Here is a 14,624-nt window from a genome sequence, read left to right as displayed (position 1 = left end):
CAGCACTTAAGACTTATATATTGCTTCACGGTGCTTCACAGCCCTCTCTAAACTGCTTACAGAGTCAGCATATTGTCCCCCAACAATTTGGGTCCTCCTTTTACCGACCTCAGAAGGACAGAAGGCTGAATTGACCTTGAGCCGTCAGGATCGAACTGCTGGCAGAATTAGCCGGCAATACTGCATTCTAACCACTGCGCCACCAGGGCTCGGCAACAAAGAGCGGCTCCAAAAGGAGGGAATGCGATCAGAAGCAACGAAGTGATCTCTTACCAGAATCCTTGTCTTTCCTATGATCACTAAGAAGCAACGCTCGCTGATAACTTCGCTCTCTCACTTGCTCCACTGATGTTGAAGAGGTCCTTTAAAAGAAAAACAAAATTCTAACTTGTCATTTGCTTCTTCACAACAAATATTAAAGGCCACTTTAATTCAACTCCCTTGCTGGCTTAACCAGGTTCGAAGGTGCTTCAAAAGATTTTGATGGCTTATAGTTTATAGAGTTCGTAGAATATTTATGCTAGAATGATTAAGGAAAATGCAAAGGCATGGAAATGTTCTACTTTAAATCTTAAAAAGGGTTTTGGTTTCTGGAGGTCCTGCTGGATGCTTCCTCGTGGGAAAAACGGTGGGATGCCACGAGAGTAACGGTGGATGAATCCCATGGTAGTTCACACGGTACAAGAGTTGGATAAACGCATGTGGAGTCTCCGGTGTAAGAACTATATAGTTGCACAGGATCTGAACAGGACAGTGAGCTAAACCACCTGGATTTTTTTTTTTTTAACACTCTGTGAAATCTGTAGCAAGGCATATATTTGCCCCAAGTAAGAAAGAAGGCAGGTAAATCCAGCAAGAAGGACTCAATTAAAGGAAGGTTGAGGGTGATGTGATGATCCCATGTTTCTTTCTCTGCCCTAAAACAGGGGTTCCCCAACCCCAGGCGGTGGCCCACTATCAGGCTGCGACCGGGCTGCGGAAAAGGGAAATGGGTGAGCGCACTTACATGCCCATGTGTTCGCCCACCGTTAACACATAACCATTCCCTCCGCCAGGCTGCAACACCGGAAAGGTTGGGGGCCGCTGCCCTAGAGAACCCCACCTGCCTACTAGAAGGGGGGCAAGATGTACTGCTGACCAGCCAATGGCACTGTTTGCTAATCACCAGAGCAGGTTCTTTCCTTCACCCTTTCTCTGGGAACCATCAGACCGTGCCTTTCCCCCTGACCTCTGCTAACCACACTGTGCCAAGGGAAGGTTGGCACACGGGCTGGCCAAAGAGAGAGAGCCCGGGGCAAAAAAAAAAAGGCCTTTGCTGCAACCAGCTACTCGAACAAAGGCAGGATGAGTTGTGCAGGATGGAATATCCTGAGGAATCGGCTAAGAGGATAAGTGAAACTTGATTTGGGTGTTACCACCTGCCTATTATGGTGGAAATAACCAGTGACCTGAATAGCAGTGAAGGCAGATCTTAGAGCAACAAGGATGATTTTTTTTTTTAATGTTGGCTTCTTATACACGAAGACATTTCAACCCAGCTTCCTTGGGCTCATCTGCTGCTGTTTTTAAATTCTTTTCAGGTTTTTTCGTTTTTATATGCTTTTTTATATGCTATGTTTTTATATCTTTTATGCTTTTGTAATTCTTTGTACCCCGCCCTCCTCGTGCTGGTATTTGCCATAATAAAGGCTGGATTTGACTTGACTTGACTTGACCGTGGGAGAAGCTTTTCCAGTGCAAGCCATAACTGGTGTGAGAATTAAGCTCGGAGCTATCTGGTTCCAGAGCAGAGTTAGGTGGATTCAACTACGATCCAGTTTTAAAGCCCTGATGCGTACAGCAAAGTGTTCACTGAAACATTGCAAGAAGGGGGAAATGGGTCTGACAGTGACTAAGACAACCCAGAGTCCTGAAAAATAAGTGACCTCAGAAAAGTAGTAAGATTTGAGTAGTTTCTGGCACTCAAAGTAGCTTCACAAATCATCTGATACACACACAAAACGCTCTTGCCCTATTCAACCTCCTGCTACCGTTGAGATTTGGATGGAAAGTCTCTGTGCTTAGTTTTCAAAAAAAAAAAAAAAACACCAACCAAACCCCAACAGATTACTGTATTTTTCGGAGTATAAGACGCACCTACCTTTTTTGGCGAGGAAAACAAGAAAAAGAAATCTGCCTCTGCCTCCCAGCAATTTTTGCTCGTTGCAGCAAACAGCCTGCTTTACTTTCATTTTCATTTTCAGCATAGCTTGATTAGCACAAGGGGAAAAAAAAATCTGCTCCAGCAATTTACCTCCTTGCAGCAAGCAGCAGAGGCCCCAAAACAGCTGAGAATCAGGAGGCCGATCCAATCAACTTGTGCTAATTAGGCTGTGCTAAAGCTGAAAGGAGCTGTTTCTTCTTGCTGTTTGCTGCAAGGAGGTAAACTGCTGGGAGGCAGAGGCCAAAGGGTGGAGGCCAGTGGGTGGGCGGGGCTACATACAGGAGTTTGACACCCCTGGTCTATTACCAGCAGGTGAAATCCAGCAGGTTCTGACAGGTTCTGGAGAACCGGTAGCGGAAATTTTGAGTAGTTCGGAGAACCGGCAAATACCACCTCTGGCTGAGCCCAGAGTGGGGTGGGAATGGAGATTTTGCAATATCCTTCCCCTGCCATGTCCACCAAGCCACGCCCACAGAACCGGTAGTAAAAAAAAAATTGGATTTCATCACTGATTACCATCCAAAAGACTCGTAAGTCTCTTCAGTTTATATGCAGACTAGTTTTACTTTGACATTTCTCAAAGCGATTTACAGGTAGTCCTTGGCTTGCGACATTCAGTGTCTGTTCAAAGTTACAACGGCATGGATAAAAAGCGACTTTATGACCACTTTTCACAGTTACGACCTTTGCAGCCTTCCTACAATCGTTGTGATCAAAATTCAGACCCTTGGCAACGGATTCATATTTATGACCGTTGCAGTTTCCCCTTGGTCACATGATCAACATATAGATTTAATATTCATGACGTCTGCAGTGTCCTGGGGTCATGGGATCCCTCTTTTGTGACCTACCGACTAGCAAAGTCGATGGAGGAAGCCAGATTCACTTAACAACTGTGTGCCTAACTTAACCACTGCAGTGATTCACATAATAACTGGCCGGGAAAGGTCATAAAACGGGACAAAACTCATTTAACAAATGTCTCACTTAATTAATAGAAATGTTGGGCTCAAATTGTGGTCGTAAGTCAAGGACTAGCTGTATTCCCAATCAACCAAAGCCAAGAATTGGGAAACCAGCTTCTGCCACCATTTGATGGTTTAGCTACTACTGACCGGATGATCCTATTTTGCAACGGTAGCAAGCTCTCAAGGGTGATTTTGAAGAAGAACTTACCACTGTGCCTCCGGATCGCTCTTTTCACCGGACGCCTCCTTTAAGGAAGCCGAGTTTTCGGCCTCTTCTGAAATGGCACCGTGCTCAGTGGCTGGCAAAGATACAGGGAGGCTAGCAGTGTGTTCCCTCTCCGGCTGCTCCCCGTTTTCGCCGCTGTTGTAGCCATCGGTAGCAGCGCTGCCATTTCCTCCCCCGGCGGCGTGAGGCGACATGCTCAAGAGAGAGAAGTTTTCTGCTTTAGAGCCGCTTTTTCGGGCTTCTCGCTGCCTCTTGCGGTATTCCAGAAGCGACACCTGGGAAAGAAGCAAAAAGGAAAAGTTGTGATTTCTTTAAAGTTCTCTTCAGTATTGCAGCTCAGGTCTGCCTCCCCTCCCCGGAGGCTGGAAATGGCCCGTTTCCTGACTTCAGGTGGGCCTGAAAATCAGCTGGCGCGCACTGGAGCTAAGCTAGAGCAACGCACGCGTGCCCACAGATATGGCACCACGTGCCACGTGTGGCACGCGTGCCATAGGTTCGTCATCATGGTCATAGAGCTTATTTTGTTTTGTGTTCTTTGACCATCTGAATAACATGCCGATTCATTGTCCCAAAGGGGCTTTTTCAAAAGGCAACTGGAACGTGGTTTTTCCTTGAAGATGTTTCGCTTCTCCTCCAAGAAGCTTCTTCAGTTCGGAAGAAGGACTGAAGCAAAGTCCAGCTGCGTTCTGAAAAAGCACTTTTGGGACCACTATGACCTGGGTGACTTGAGAATCTCCAGAGACATGCCAATTTATCCACTGTAGTATTTTAAAAGCACCGAGCCGCAAAAATTAGTTTAAAAGTATTCGACACATTGGCATTCGCTTGCTTTTCTATTAATGTAGACATTTCTGCTTATGAAGCACCGACAGGTAGTCCTCAATTTATGACCGGTTGCTTAACGACTGTTCGAAATTACAACAGACTTCAAAAAAGTTACTTGCGATCCATCTTTAAATTTACAACTGCCATGACTCCCATGTCACATGACTTGCATCCCTAATTATGTTATGGACATTTTCCCTCACGAGCTTACTTCAGACTAAGCTGCTCCAGTGCTGTAGATTATCAGGTTCCAAACTCCAACTACAGGTAGTCCTTGACTTACAACAATTTGTTTAGTGACCATTCAAAAGTTACAACGGCACTGAAAAAAGTGACTTAGGACCGTTTTTCATACTTACAACCACTGAGGCATCTCCATGGCCATGTGATCCAAATTCAGACACTGGTAACTGTCTTATATTTATGACGGTCGCGGTGTCCCGGGGTCATGTGATCCCCTTTTGCGACCTTCTGACAAGCAAACTCAATGGGGGAAGTCAGGTTCCCTTAACAACCGCGATACTAATGTTAACAACTGTGGCAAGAAAGGTTGTAAAATGGAGCAAAGCTCACTTAACGAATGTCTCACTTAGCAACAAGTGAGACAATTGTGGTCATAAATCGAGGACTTACCTGTATACCTTCATTTTATTCCATTATTAATCTACTCCAGTGGCTTTGGAAAACTATAAAAAGGCACAATTGATGTGTACATAAATATTTGAAAATTAAACTTCAATATTGCTAGTTCTTAAGTTGATTCAGTTTGCCAGTAGGAGTCTTACACTAAAGCCTTTGAAAAATCATAAGAATATAAATTTACGGACAAGCAGGAAATGCCTTCCTCCTGTTGTTTTGCGCCTTAAGTTAAACGTCCACTTGAGTCGGTACCTTTTTCTTTTGCGGAGGATTCTGGGGTGTGCAATTGCCATCCATCATGTTGTCACTGTTGGCAGTCCTTCCAAAACTAGCTGCGAGTCCCTCTTCAGAAGTACAAAACACGGGCGTTTCCACAAACATGCCCCGAGCATCGTCTGGAATCAGGCACTTCGACTCGTTGATTCGGAACCCGCCGCCGACTTCTAACTGGTGCGAAGGAGTTAAGTCTCTCAAATTAGAATTCATGGAGAAATTGACACCTGTCCTGTCGGGACTCTTGATCCAGGTTGGATACACCGTTCCCCGCCCGCAGTGAGCCGTTTCCAGTTGGCTGTTTGCATCAGTCCGGTTGTGGCAGGGAGCAGCGTCCAGCGTTTTATGCAGTGCACTTTGCTCGATGGCTTCAAGTCCCAGCTGGAGCTCCGAGGAGGGGCTCTCTTTCTCTCCCGAGCACTGCCGGGGGCCATCGGATCTGTTCCTGGGACTGGAATAGCCGATCGTTTTGATCTCTTGCAGGCATATTTCCGTAAGGCTGGCATTTCTGAACGGATTGAGTGCTAGCATGGAGGAGCAGGAACGTTCGTAACCCTGTCCAAAAAAAGATGGGGGAGGCGACAGTGTTGAGGAAATAGCGTAAAACCATTAGCCTACATAAAAGTGATCTCCGTGATAACAATTCCGGTAGTTCGCTTTTAATGTATAGTTCATTTTTTTCCGGTTCGCTTTTAAAGCCAACTTGTAGATCTAGTCAATGGAGATCTATAAAATATGTGAGGTTTTTCCTTAAGGTTACAGGTGTGTTTGTATAGACACTCGTAAGTTTTTATTTCTCTTTGTCCTTTCCTATCATGCAATATTCTAACTTGTAGATCTATTCAATGGAGATCTATAAAATATGTGGGACTTTTCCCTTAAGGTTACAGGTGTGTTTGTTTAGACACTCGTAAGTTTTTATTTCTCTTTGTTCTTTCATATTATTCTATTTTTAATATTCCAATTGTTCTCTTTTAAAACTGCTTTACTGAAACAGTCTTTGAATCATAGCTGGTGACTATACACATTCCTAAGAACTAAAAAGTTCTGGAAGAATAACAAAAGCTAGTTATTCCAATAATTGTATTGAGACCACCTGAGGGGGTAGACAGCAAATGGATTTCCTTTATTTATGACTGTGAATTACATTAAAAGACAACATTGTCTGAACACTTTGCCATATCTAGATTGTATATCTGTTAGTTTATTTTATTTAGTATATTAAACCTTTTACGTACATTCCATCAACTTTTTTTTTTCTTTTAAAAGAAAATCCTACTTACATTGTGAAAGTAGGAGCTTGGGAAGCTAGACCCTAGGAACAATTAATGATTCATCAGGATTTCACGTATCTTTTCTTATCTCTTAGGATTTACTGTCTGCAAATGTGTATTCTTACAAACCTCCCTGAACTATACATTCTACGAACTTAGGGTGTAGAAAAAGATTTGCAAAGCCGACCAAATAAAACTTCCCACACAAACTTACCTCTTGACTAAATGTTCGCCTCTTAACTTCTGGAGAGCTGTCAGGTGAAGAAATATTCTGCAGTAAAAAAAAAAAAATCAGGAATGTTTAAAAACCGCAGAACCAAAGCATTCTGATGACTTTTGAAAACAAGGAACGAAATAATTTCTCTTCAATCGTGTAAAGCTACCTATTGTTTAGTTAAGGTTTGACTGCATTGCAGGAGCTGAAAAGAGAACCTAAAAACGACATGGGGGCCATGACCCACTCTGACCCTTCCTTCTTAGGAAAGGCTCTTTAGAAGCATCCTTCATAGGCTTCTAAAGGCAACAGTAGCGACAAGATTACAGGTAGTCCTTGACTTATGACCATAACGGAGGCCAAAATTTCTGTTGCTAAGTGAGGCATTTGTTACGTGAGTTTTGGCCCATTTTATGGCTTTTCTGGCCACAGTTGAGTGAATCACTGCAGTTGACAAGTTAGTAACCTGGTTGTGAAGTAATTTTTGTTTTTTTTTTTTAATTTTTGATTTATATGCCGTCCTTCTCCGAAGACTCAGGGCGGCTTACAATGTGCTCAGCAATAGTAGTAGTAGTGAATCTATCTCCCCCATGGCCGTTGCTTGTCAGAAGGTTGCAAAAGGGGATCATGTGACCTTGGGACACAGCAAAGGCCATAAATATGAACCAGCTGCCAAGCGTCTGAATTTTAATCACATGATCATGGGTGTAGGTGGGCAAAGGTCGTAACTATGAAAAACTTTCCTAAGTCACATTTTTCCAGTCACATGTTGTAACTTTTACAGCCACTGTTGTAAGTCGAGGATTACCTGCATAGCGTTATTCCTCATGAACAGAGCTGATTTTTTTTCTCCTAAAGCCATTAAGCTACCTGGGTTGTTTTACCTGACAAGGGAGTAGCCAAAGGCTCACCTCAAAGTGCACTGCGTTTCCATGGACACATGGAATCACCGAAGTAACAGATGAATAAATAGGTTTGTAACCATTCCTACAGGTTTCATCTTCCGTTTTTATTCTGGGAGGCGTGGCGAGCAACAATGGGTCTGAGGCAGAGAGATCGGCGTGGGTGGGCGTGGCATAGGGAGAAGGAGTGGGCGTCGACGTTTCTGAGTAGGCGGAGTCCAGCAGCTGGTACTGTCTTCGCTTTTTGAGTGGCGTCGTCAGATCTGCAGGTAACGATGGGGAGAAAAAGCAGAAGCCCAATTAAGTCATTTTTCTTGGCCGTACTGGTATGTAGCCAGTTTCAAACAATTGTGTGATTACAACAGGTTCATGAACTCGTCACCGGCTGCAAAATGAACTCCTATCATTTTAAGAAATAAACACTTGTGGGCCAATTTAAGCATTTGCTCCACCATTTAAAACTAATATACGGTTAAGAGGTCTTCCCTTCTTTCAGGAGCTGAAACTGATATATATAAATACAACTTCCCACACAAACTTCGTTTTTATATATATATAAATATGTATGTAAAATAACAGCCATGGTGGCGCAGGGGTTAGAATGCAGTCTTGCTGGTTAACTCTGCCCACTGCCAGTTCAATCCTGACTGGCTCAAGGTTGACTCAGCCTTCCAACCTTCCGAGGTCGGTAAAATGAGGACCCAGGTTGTTTGGGGGCAATTGGCTGACTTTGCAAAGAGCTTAGAGAGGGCAGTAAAGCACTGTGAAGCAGTATATAAGTCTAAGTGCTATTGCTATATACATACACACCAAAAGGAGGGGAGGAGAGCCTCTATCAGTACTTGAGGCATAGTCTTCGACTTGCAGCAGTTCATTTAGTGACTGTTCTAAGTTACAACAGCACTGAAAAAACTGACTTCTGACCGTTTTTCACACAACCAATGTGGCATCCCCATGATTAAAGGTAAAGGTTCCCCTCGCACATACGTGCTAGTTGTTCCCGACTCTAGGGGGCGGTGCTCATCTCCGTTTCAAAGCCGAAGAGCCAGCGCTGTCCGAAGATGTCTCCGTGGTCATGTGGCCAGCATGATTCAACACTAAAGGCGCACGGAACGCTGTTCCCTTCCCACCAAAGGGGGTCCCTATTTTTCTACTTGCATTTTTTACGTGCTTTCGAACTGCTAGGTTGGCAGAAGCTGGGACAAGTAGCGGGAGCTCACCCTGTTACATGGCACTAGGGATTTGAACCGCTGAATTGCTGACCTTTCGATCAACAAGCTCAGCCTCTTAGCCACTGCGTCCCCATGGTTACGTGGTTAAAATAGGGACGCTTGGCAGCTGGTTCACATTTATGACAGTTGCAGTGTCCCCGGGTCATGTGATCCCCTTTTGTGACCTTCGGACAAGCAAAGTCAATGGGGAAGCCAGATTCACTTAGCAACCGCGTGATTAAATTAACTACCGCAATGATTCACTAAACAACTGTGGCAAGGGAAGTTGTAAAACAGGGCAAAATTCACCTCACAACTGTCTCGCTTAGCAACAGACATTTTGGGCTCAATTCTGGTCATAAGTCGAGGACGGCCTGTTAAAAGGGTACTTGAGAAACAGAGGCTCCCAACTGGTGGTCTGGAAACCATAAGCCACACCAGCCCTGAACATGGGATAAGGGTGAAATACATCGCTAATGTCACCTGTCAAACAACAGCTGTCGGTCAGTAATAAGGGGCTTCTACTTTCACCATTGACTGTAGGACTTCTGCATCTTTCGTGGGGCGAGGAAATGAAAAACCCAACAACCGAGTTTTCTTCTTCCATAGCTTGCTTTAACCAACGCTGCAAAACAGGAACAGTGAAGGTGACGATGGCACAAAAGGACACTTAAAGCTCACCTTATACCAACATTGTTTTTAAGCTACTGCCATTATTAAGACAAAATATAAATAATCTGTAGCTCAAAAATAGGGGGCAAAATAAATGTAACCAGCTTGACAAAATAACAGAGGTCTTCGCCCAAGGGTGGAATGACAACTGATTCGCTGCTGCTACCGAAAAGCAATTTTATCGGGGATCCCTTGCCACTTCCTAATCCAGAAAACAGATTTATCGTAGGTTTTTTTTAAAAAAACGTTCTAGATAAACTCTAGGCTAGCAGATATGTTACCTTCTTACAGGAACCCAGAATGCTTTCCACCGGTTCTTTTCTCCGCCGTTTTTCAGAAAGGAAGGGCGATGTAAAACGGATATAGTGCTTCGGAGTCGTATATACATGCGGGCTGAAAGTGAGGCCTGGTAAAGAATTCAGCTGGGTCGCCAAAACCTCTGGGTCGGTGGTTATGCGCAGAGGCTTCTCGGAGAGGTTTTCCACTGGCTTTCCCGGCTTCTCGTTCTTCTCGCTTAACCACTCACTCACCAAGTGCTAAAATAGAAAAAGGAACAGAGCCCTTACTTCGGCGTTCCGGTGAACATAAAAAAAAAAAAGAGAGAGAGAGAGAGAGAGAGAGAGAGAGAGAGAGAGAGAGAGAGAGAGTAACATGATATGGTAACGTGATCAAAACCCAGAGAGTTGGTGACTGCCTCATACTTATGACGGTTGCAGAGTCCCAGGGCCACGTGATCCCCTTTTGCAACCTTCTGACAAGCAAAGGTCTTCTCAGACCTTTGGGGAAGCCGGATTCACTTAAACAACTGGGTTACTAACTTAACAACTGCCTTGGTTCATTGCGGCAAGGGAGATCACAAAATGGGGCAAAACTCACTAACGGTCTCGTTTAGGAACAGAAATTTCAAGGTCAAAAGCAAAAAAAATAAATACTTGGATAGAAAAAATGATAAAGCAATAATAGATCTGAAACCAGAAATGTTTCTGTTGGGTATATTACCAAAATAGTATAATAAAGGGAACACATGCATAATTTTAGATGTATTAACGGCAGCAAGAATTGTGTTTGCACAACAATGAAAAAATGAAGAGATCCCGACAGAGGAAAGTATTAGAAAAAATATTAGAATGTGCTGAGATGGATCGATTAACAATTAAAAGAAAAGGAAGAAACAGAATTCTCTTTAACATCGGACTTGTTTTACCAATGGCTAACTAATAGGATCAGAGGTTAGAAACTAAAAAGATTAAAAAGATAATTTAAAAAAAAATTTGTATTGAAAATTTTGCAAGGAGGATAAATTAAATATATTATTACTTTCTGATTAATATGTCTATTATGATTACTATTATGATTGTTGTTGTACTTTTACTTAAAACTAACTGCACCCAGACAACACGCTAGCCATCTGCTGACATCATCAGACCATTAAACTCCCATTACAGAGATCTCTGCCTTTATATGCCATTAATCTATTTAGCCCTTGTGCGTGTAATACGTCCTTCCAGCCGTCTCCCACTTGTAATCAGCTATGTTGTTTTTGCTGTCGTCATGCTGGATGATGGAGGCTTGATTCCTACTGTTTCCTCCCTCCTAGCTTGCTTATCAGTGGGGGATGATGTTAACCTGTCAGCTATTGCAATTTGCTGCCTTGTCTGCGACCTTGTGGTCAGCCAGTTTATTTCTCAGTAATCCTATCTGTTGCAGTTTGAGACAGCCTTGCCGGGTTGCTCTGTGTTTGGTCAGGACTAACTGTGCCTTCACAGGCTGAGTCTGCATGCCCAGAGGTTGGGGGGGGGGCGGGGTGCCTTTGGTCTCTGCTCAATGATGGAAAGCCGTCTCTGCTCCTCTTGCAGGGTCTTTCCCGGTGTCTCAAAGCCTGGTAGGCCGGTGGCAGTTCGATATGCCTGTTGATGGAATTGTTATTGGAGAACCAGGCTTCTTTTAGTAGGTGTCCTCCTTTAGTCTTATCATGGGCAACAACCTCAGCTTCTTGAAAATCAAATGTGTGGTTGTGCTCCTTCATATGCGTCCAGATCAGGTAGCGCTGTTCCTTGCGTCGGACAGCCAGTTCGTGTTCGTGTACCCTGGTCTGTAACCGCTTGGCCGTTTCCCCTACGTAATTGCTTTCACAATTACTACAGTTGATGCGGTAAACTATTGAAGATGTCTCCTCCTTGGATAATGCTTCCTTTGGGCTCATCACTCTCATTCTCAATGTTTGGTCCGGCTTTTGCGCCACTTTGACTCCATGTGCCGAGAGGATGCATGCAGCAGTTTCGGATACCCACTGTACATATGGAGTACCCTCCACACAGCAGTTCCACTGGCACCTTCAGGAGGCTGCCGAACCCTAGGTGTAGCACACCTTCGGATAAAGTCCACTGAGTATCCGTTGAGCTTGCAGACCTGATAAAGATATGCCCGCTCCTTGGCTTTAGCTGCTGGTGTACCACAATTTTTTTTTTTTTAAAAAAATTGATTTATATGCCGCCCTTCTCCGGAGACTCAGGGCGGCTTACAATGCGTTAAGCAATAGCCTTCATACTTTTGTATATTTATACAAAGTCAGCTTCTTGCCCCCACAAACTGGGTCCTCATTTCACCTACCTTAGAAAGGATGGAAGGCTGAGTCAACCTTGAGCCTTGGAGAGATTCGAACCAGCAGAAATTGCAGGCAGCTGTGTTAATGACAGGGTGCACTAAACCACTGTACTATCAAGGCTCTACACTCTACAATGAGTGTCTATCCTACTGAACGGTGCCCGAATACAACTGATTTTATGTGCCATGGGGTGATGGCTCTCATTATGTAAAATACAGTCCGTGTTCGTGGTTTTCCGATGCACACGTGTGTCAAGACTCCCGTCTGGGTTGCGGTTGACCAGCACATCCAGAAAGGCCAGCGTGTTGTTGGTCTCTTCTTCCATCGTAAATTGAATGTCTGGATATATGGAATTGAGGGTTCTTATAAAGCTGGTCTTATCTCGCCATTTAATGATGACAAACGTGTCATCGACATAACGTGCCCAAAACCTGGCCTTGTAACTTTTCATAGCCTCTTTTTCCAATTTCTGGAAGACCGCCTCTGCTACCACTTCCGAGATCGGAGATCCCATGGGCGTTCCCCTTTATCTGTTCGTACCGATTGCTGCCAAATGTGAAATAGGTCCGAAGGCAGAAATTCAGCAGGTGGAGGAGGTCGTCTGTGCTAGGTGATTTGGGACTGTGTGACTCCCTCTCCACTAATAATTCCCTTATAGTTAGGGCTGCCAGCTCCTAGGGGATGGACGTAAACAGAGACACATCAAATGACACCATGGTTTCGTCTTCCCCAACTCCACTCCGTCCAACCTTTGTAAAAAGTCAGTGGAGGACCTCACTGTGGTAGTGGCGTCTTCAACCAGATGTCGTAGTTGTTCATATAACCATTTGGCTAAGCCGAATGTAGGAGTGCCACAAAGGGAGACAATGGGGCGCAGGGGTACCCCTGCCTTGTGGATCTTTGGTAACTGATAAAATCGTGCCATGGCTGTGTCTCTTGGTCGAATCATTTTTAGATCTTCATCATCAACTTTCCCTTGCCTTTTAAGTTTATCGGCTGCCTTGTTAATTTGGTTCTTAAGTGATGTCATGGGATCTTTGCCAAGGGGGTGGTAGGCACTGCTATCATTGAGGAGGTCATAAACCTTGTTATAGTCCGTCCTGTCCATGACTACTGTCGCTCTACCTTTGTCTGCTGGTCGTATAACAATGGAATTGTCCTTTCTCAATTCCTGGAGGGCCGACCTTTCCAATTTTTTTTTTAAATTTGATTTATATGCCACCCTTCTCCAGAGACTCAGGGCGGCTTACAATGCGTTAAGCAATAGCCTTCATACTTTTGTATATTTATACAAAGTCAGCTTATTGCCCCCACAAACTGGGTCCTCAATTTACCTACCTTAGAAAGGATGGAAGGCTGAGTCAACCTTGAGCCTGGTGAGATTCAAACTTACAGTAATTGCAGACAGCTGGTGTTAAGCACAATGCTATCAGTCTGCTGAGCCACCAGGCCCTTTATTTTGATAAAGTGACTGTCTGCCTATGGCTAGTAAGAGGCCCTATCAGCCATTGTCTAATGGAATTTTTTACCTCTTCGGTGGCTTCTAGTTGGCGAATCGTTATCTCAAGGGCCGCCACAAAATCGATCGCTTTAGCATCAGCCAAATAGAAACCAGCATCCCGCTGTAGAATCCAGATCTGTGCATCAGTAAGTACTTTCAAGGATAGATTATGTATCAATGTTTTTTTCATCTGGTGGGTTCTCTGGGACCGCAATGCTTCTGTTTTTCGTCTTAAAGAGTGCTAATTTTTCATATGTGTGTCTCCCGTGCCACTTGGGATATTCTATAGTTAAGGGTATCAAAGTGAGCATCTGTCAATCTCGCCCGACACTGTACTCGGCATTGCCTAATTCTTACCATTTGTGCATTGATTTGGCACTGTTCAGTAGGATAGACACTCATTGTAGTACACCAGCAGCTAAAGCCAAGGAGCGGGCATATCTTTATCAGGTCTGCAAGCTCAACGGATACTTGCTACACCTAAGGTTCAGCAGCCTGCTGAAGGTGCCAGTGGAACTGCTGCGTGGAGGGTACTCCCATATGTACAGGGGATATCCGAAACTGCTACACACATCCTCTCAGCACATGGAGTCAAAGGCACCCACCCCCCACCTCTGGGCATGCAGACTCAGCCTGTGAAGACACAGTTAGTCCTGACCAAACACAGTGTCAAGTTTCCGAAAGATGCCCTAATTAATTCATGAGCTATGATCCAAACTTCAAAGGAAATATAGTCATTTATTAGGAGCAACATTCCGGCAATACTCGGATGCAGTTAGGACTGATCCCACGTAGATTTACGTTCCCCTATGACCCTGTCTCTCCCCTCCTCTCTGGCCATGTCATAAATCACATTCTCCAATTACCCACTTTGGCTGGCTGTGAAACCTAACACCCTCCTTCTGATTGCGGTCAGAAAGAATGTATGGAATTCACTTCAGTTCTCCCTCCCTCCTGCTCATGGCAACTTGAAAGCTTTGCAAGTTGACACACAGAGCAACCTGGCAAGGCTGTCTCAAACTGAAACAGATAGGATTACTAAGAAACAAACTGGCTGACCACAAGTTCGCAGACAAGGCAGCAAATTGCAATAGCTGACAGGTTAACATCA

The 14,624-nt window shown here is 44.3% G+C and overlaps 1 protein-coding gene across 12 annotated transcripts in view; it reads right to left on the bottom strand.

The window, feature by feature from the left end:
• The window catches only part of KMT2E (lysine methyltransferase 2E (inactive)), a 62,266-nt gene that overhangs the window by 4,384 nt on the left and 43,258 nt on the right, over positions 1-14,624 (bottom strand). For all 12 annotated transcript variants that reach the window (XM_034433641.3, XM_087873348.1, XM_087873346.1 and 9 more), the window contains 7 exons: positions 9,689-9,943; positions 9,219-9,360; positions 7,534-7,787; positions 6,623-6,679; positions 5,114-5,689; positions 3,380-3,672; positions 274-362 (listed from right to left, as the gene is read on the bottom strand). In XM_034433641.3, coding sequence (XP_034289532.2) covers positions 274-362; positions 3,380-3,672; positions 5,114-5,689; positions 6,623-6,679; positions 7,534-7,787; positions 9,219-9,360; positions 9,689-9,943 — 1,666 coding nt within the window. The remainder of the gene's footprint in view (positions 1-273; positions 363-3,379; positions 3,673-5,113; positions 5,690-6,622; positions 6,680-7,533; positions 7,788-9,218; positions 9,361-9,688; positions 9,944-14,624) is intronic.

This window comes from Pantherophis guttatus, chromosome 7, assembly GCF_059756535.1.
Source record: "Pantherophis guttatus breed Tessera chromosome 7, ASM5975653v1, whole genome shotgun sequence".
Taxonomy (NCBI): Eukaryota; Metazoa; Chordata; class Lepidosauria; order Squamata; family Colubridae; genus Pantherophis; species Pantherophis guttatus.
The sequence above is the reverse complement of the archived record's forward strand: the minus strand, read 5'-3'. Positions and strand labels throughout refer to the sequence as shown.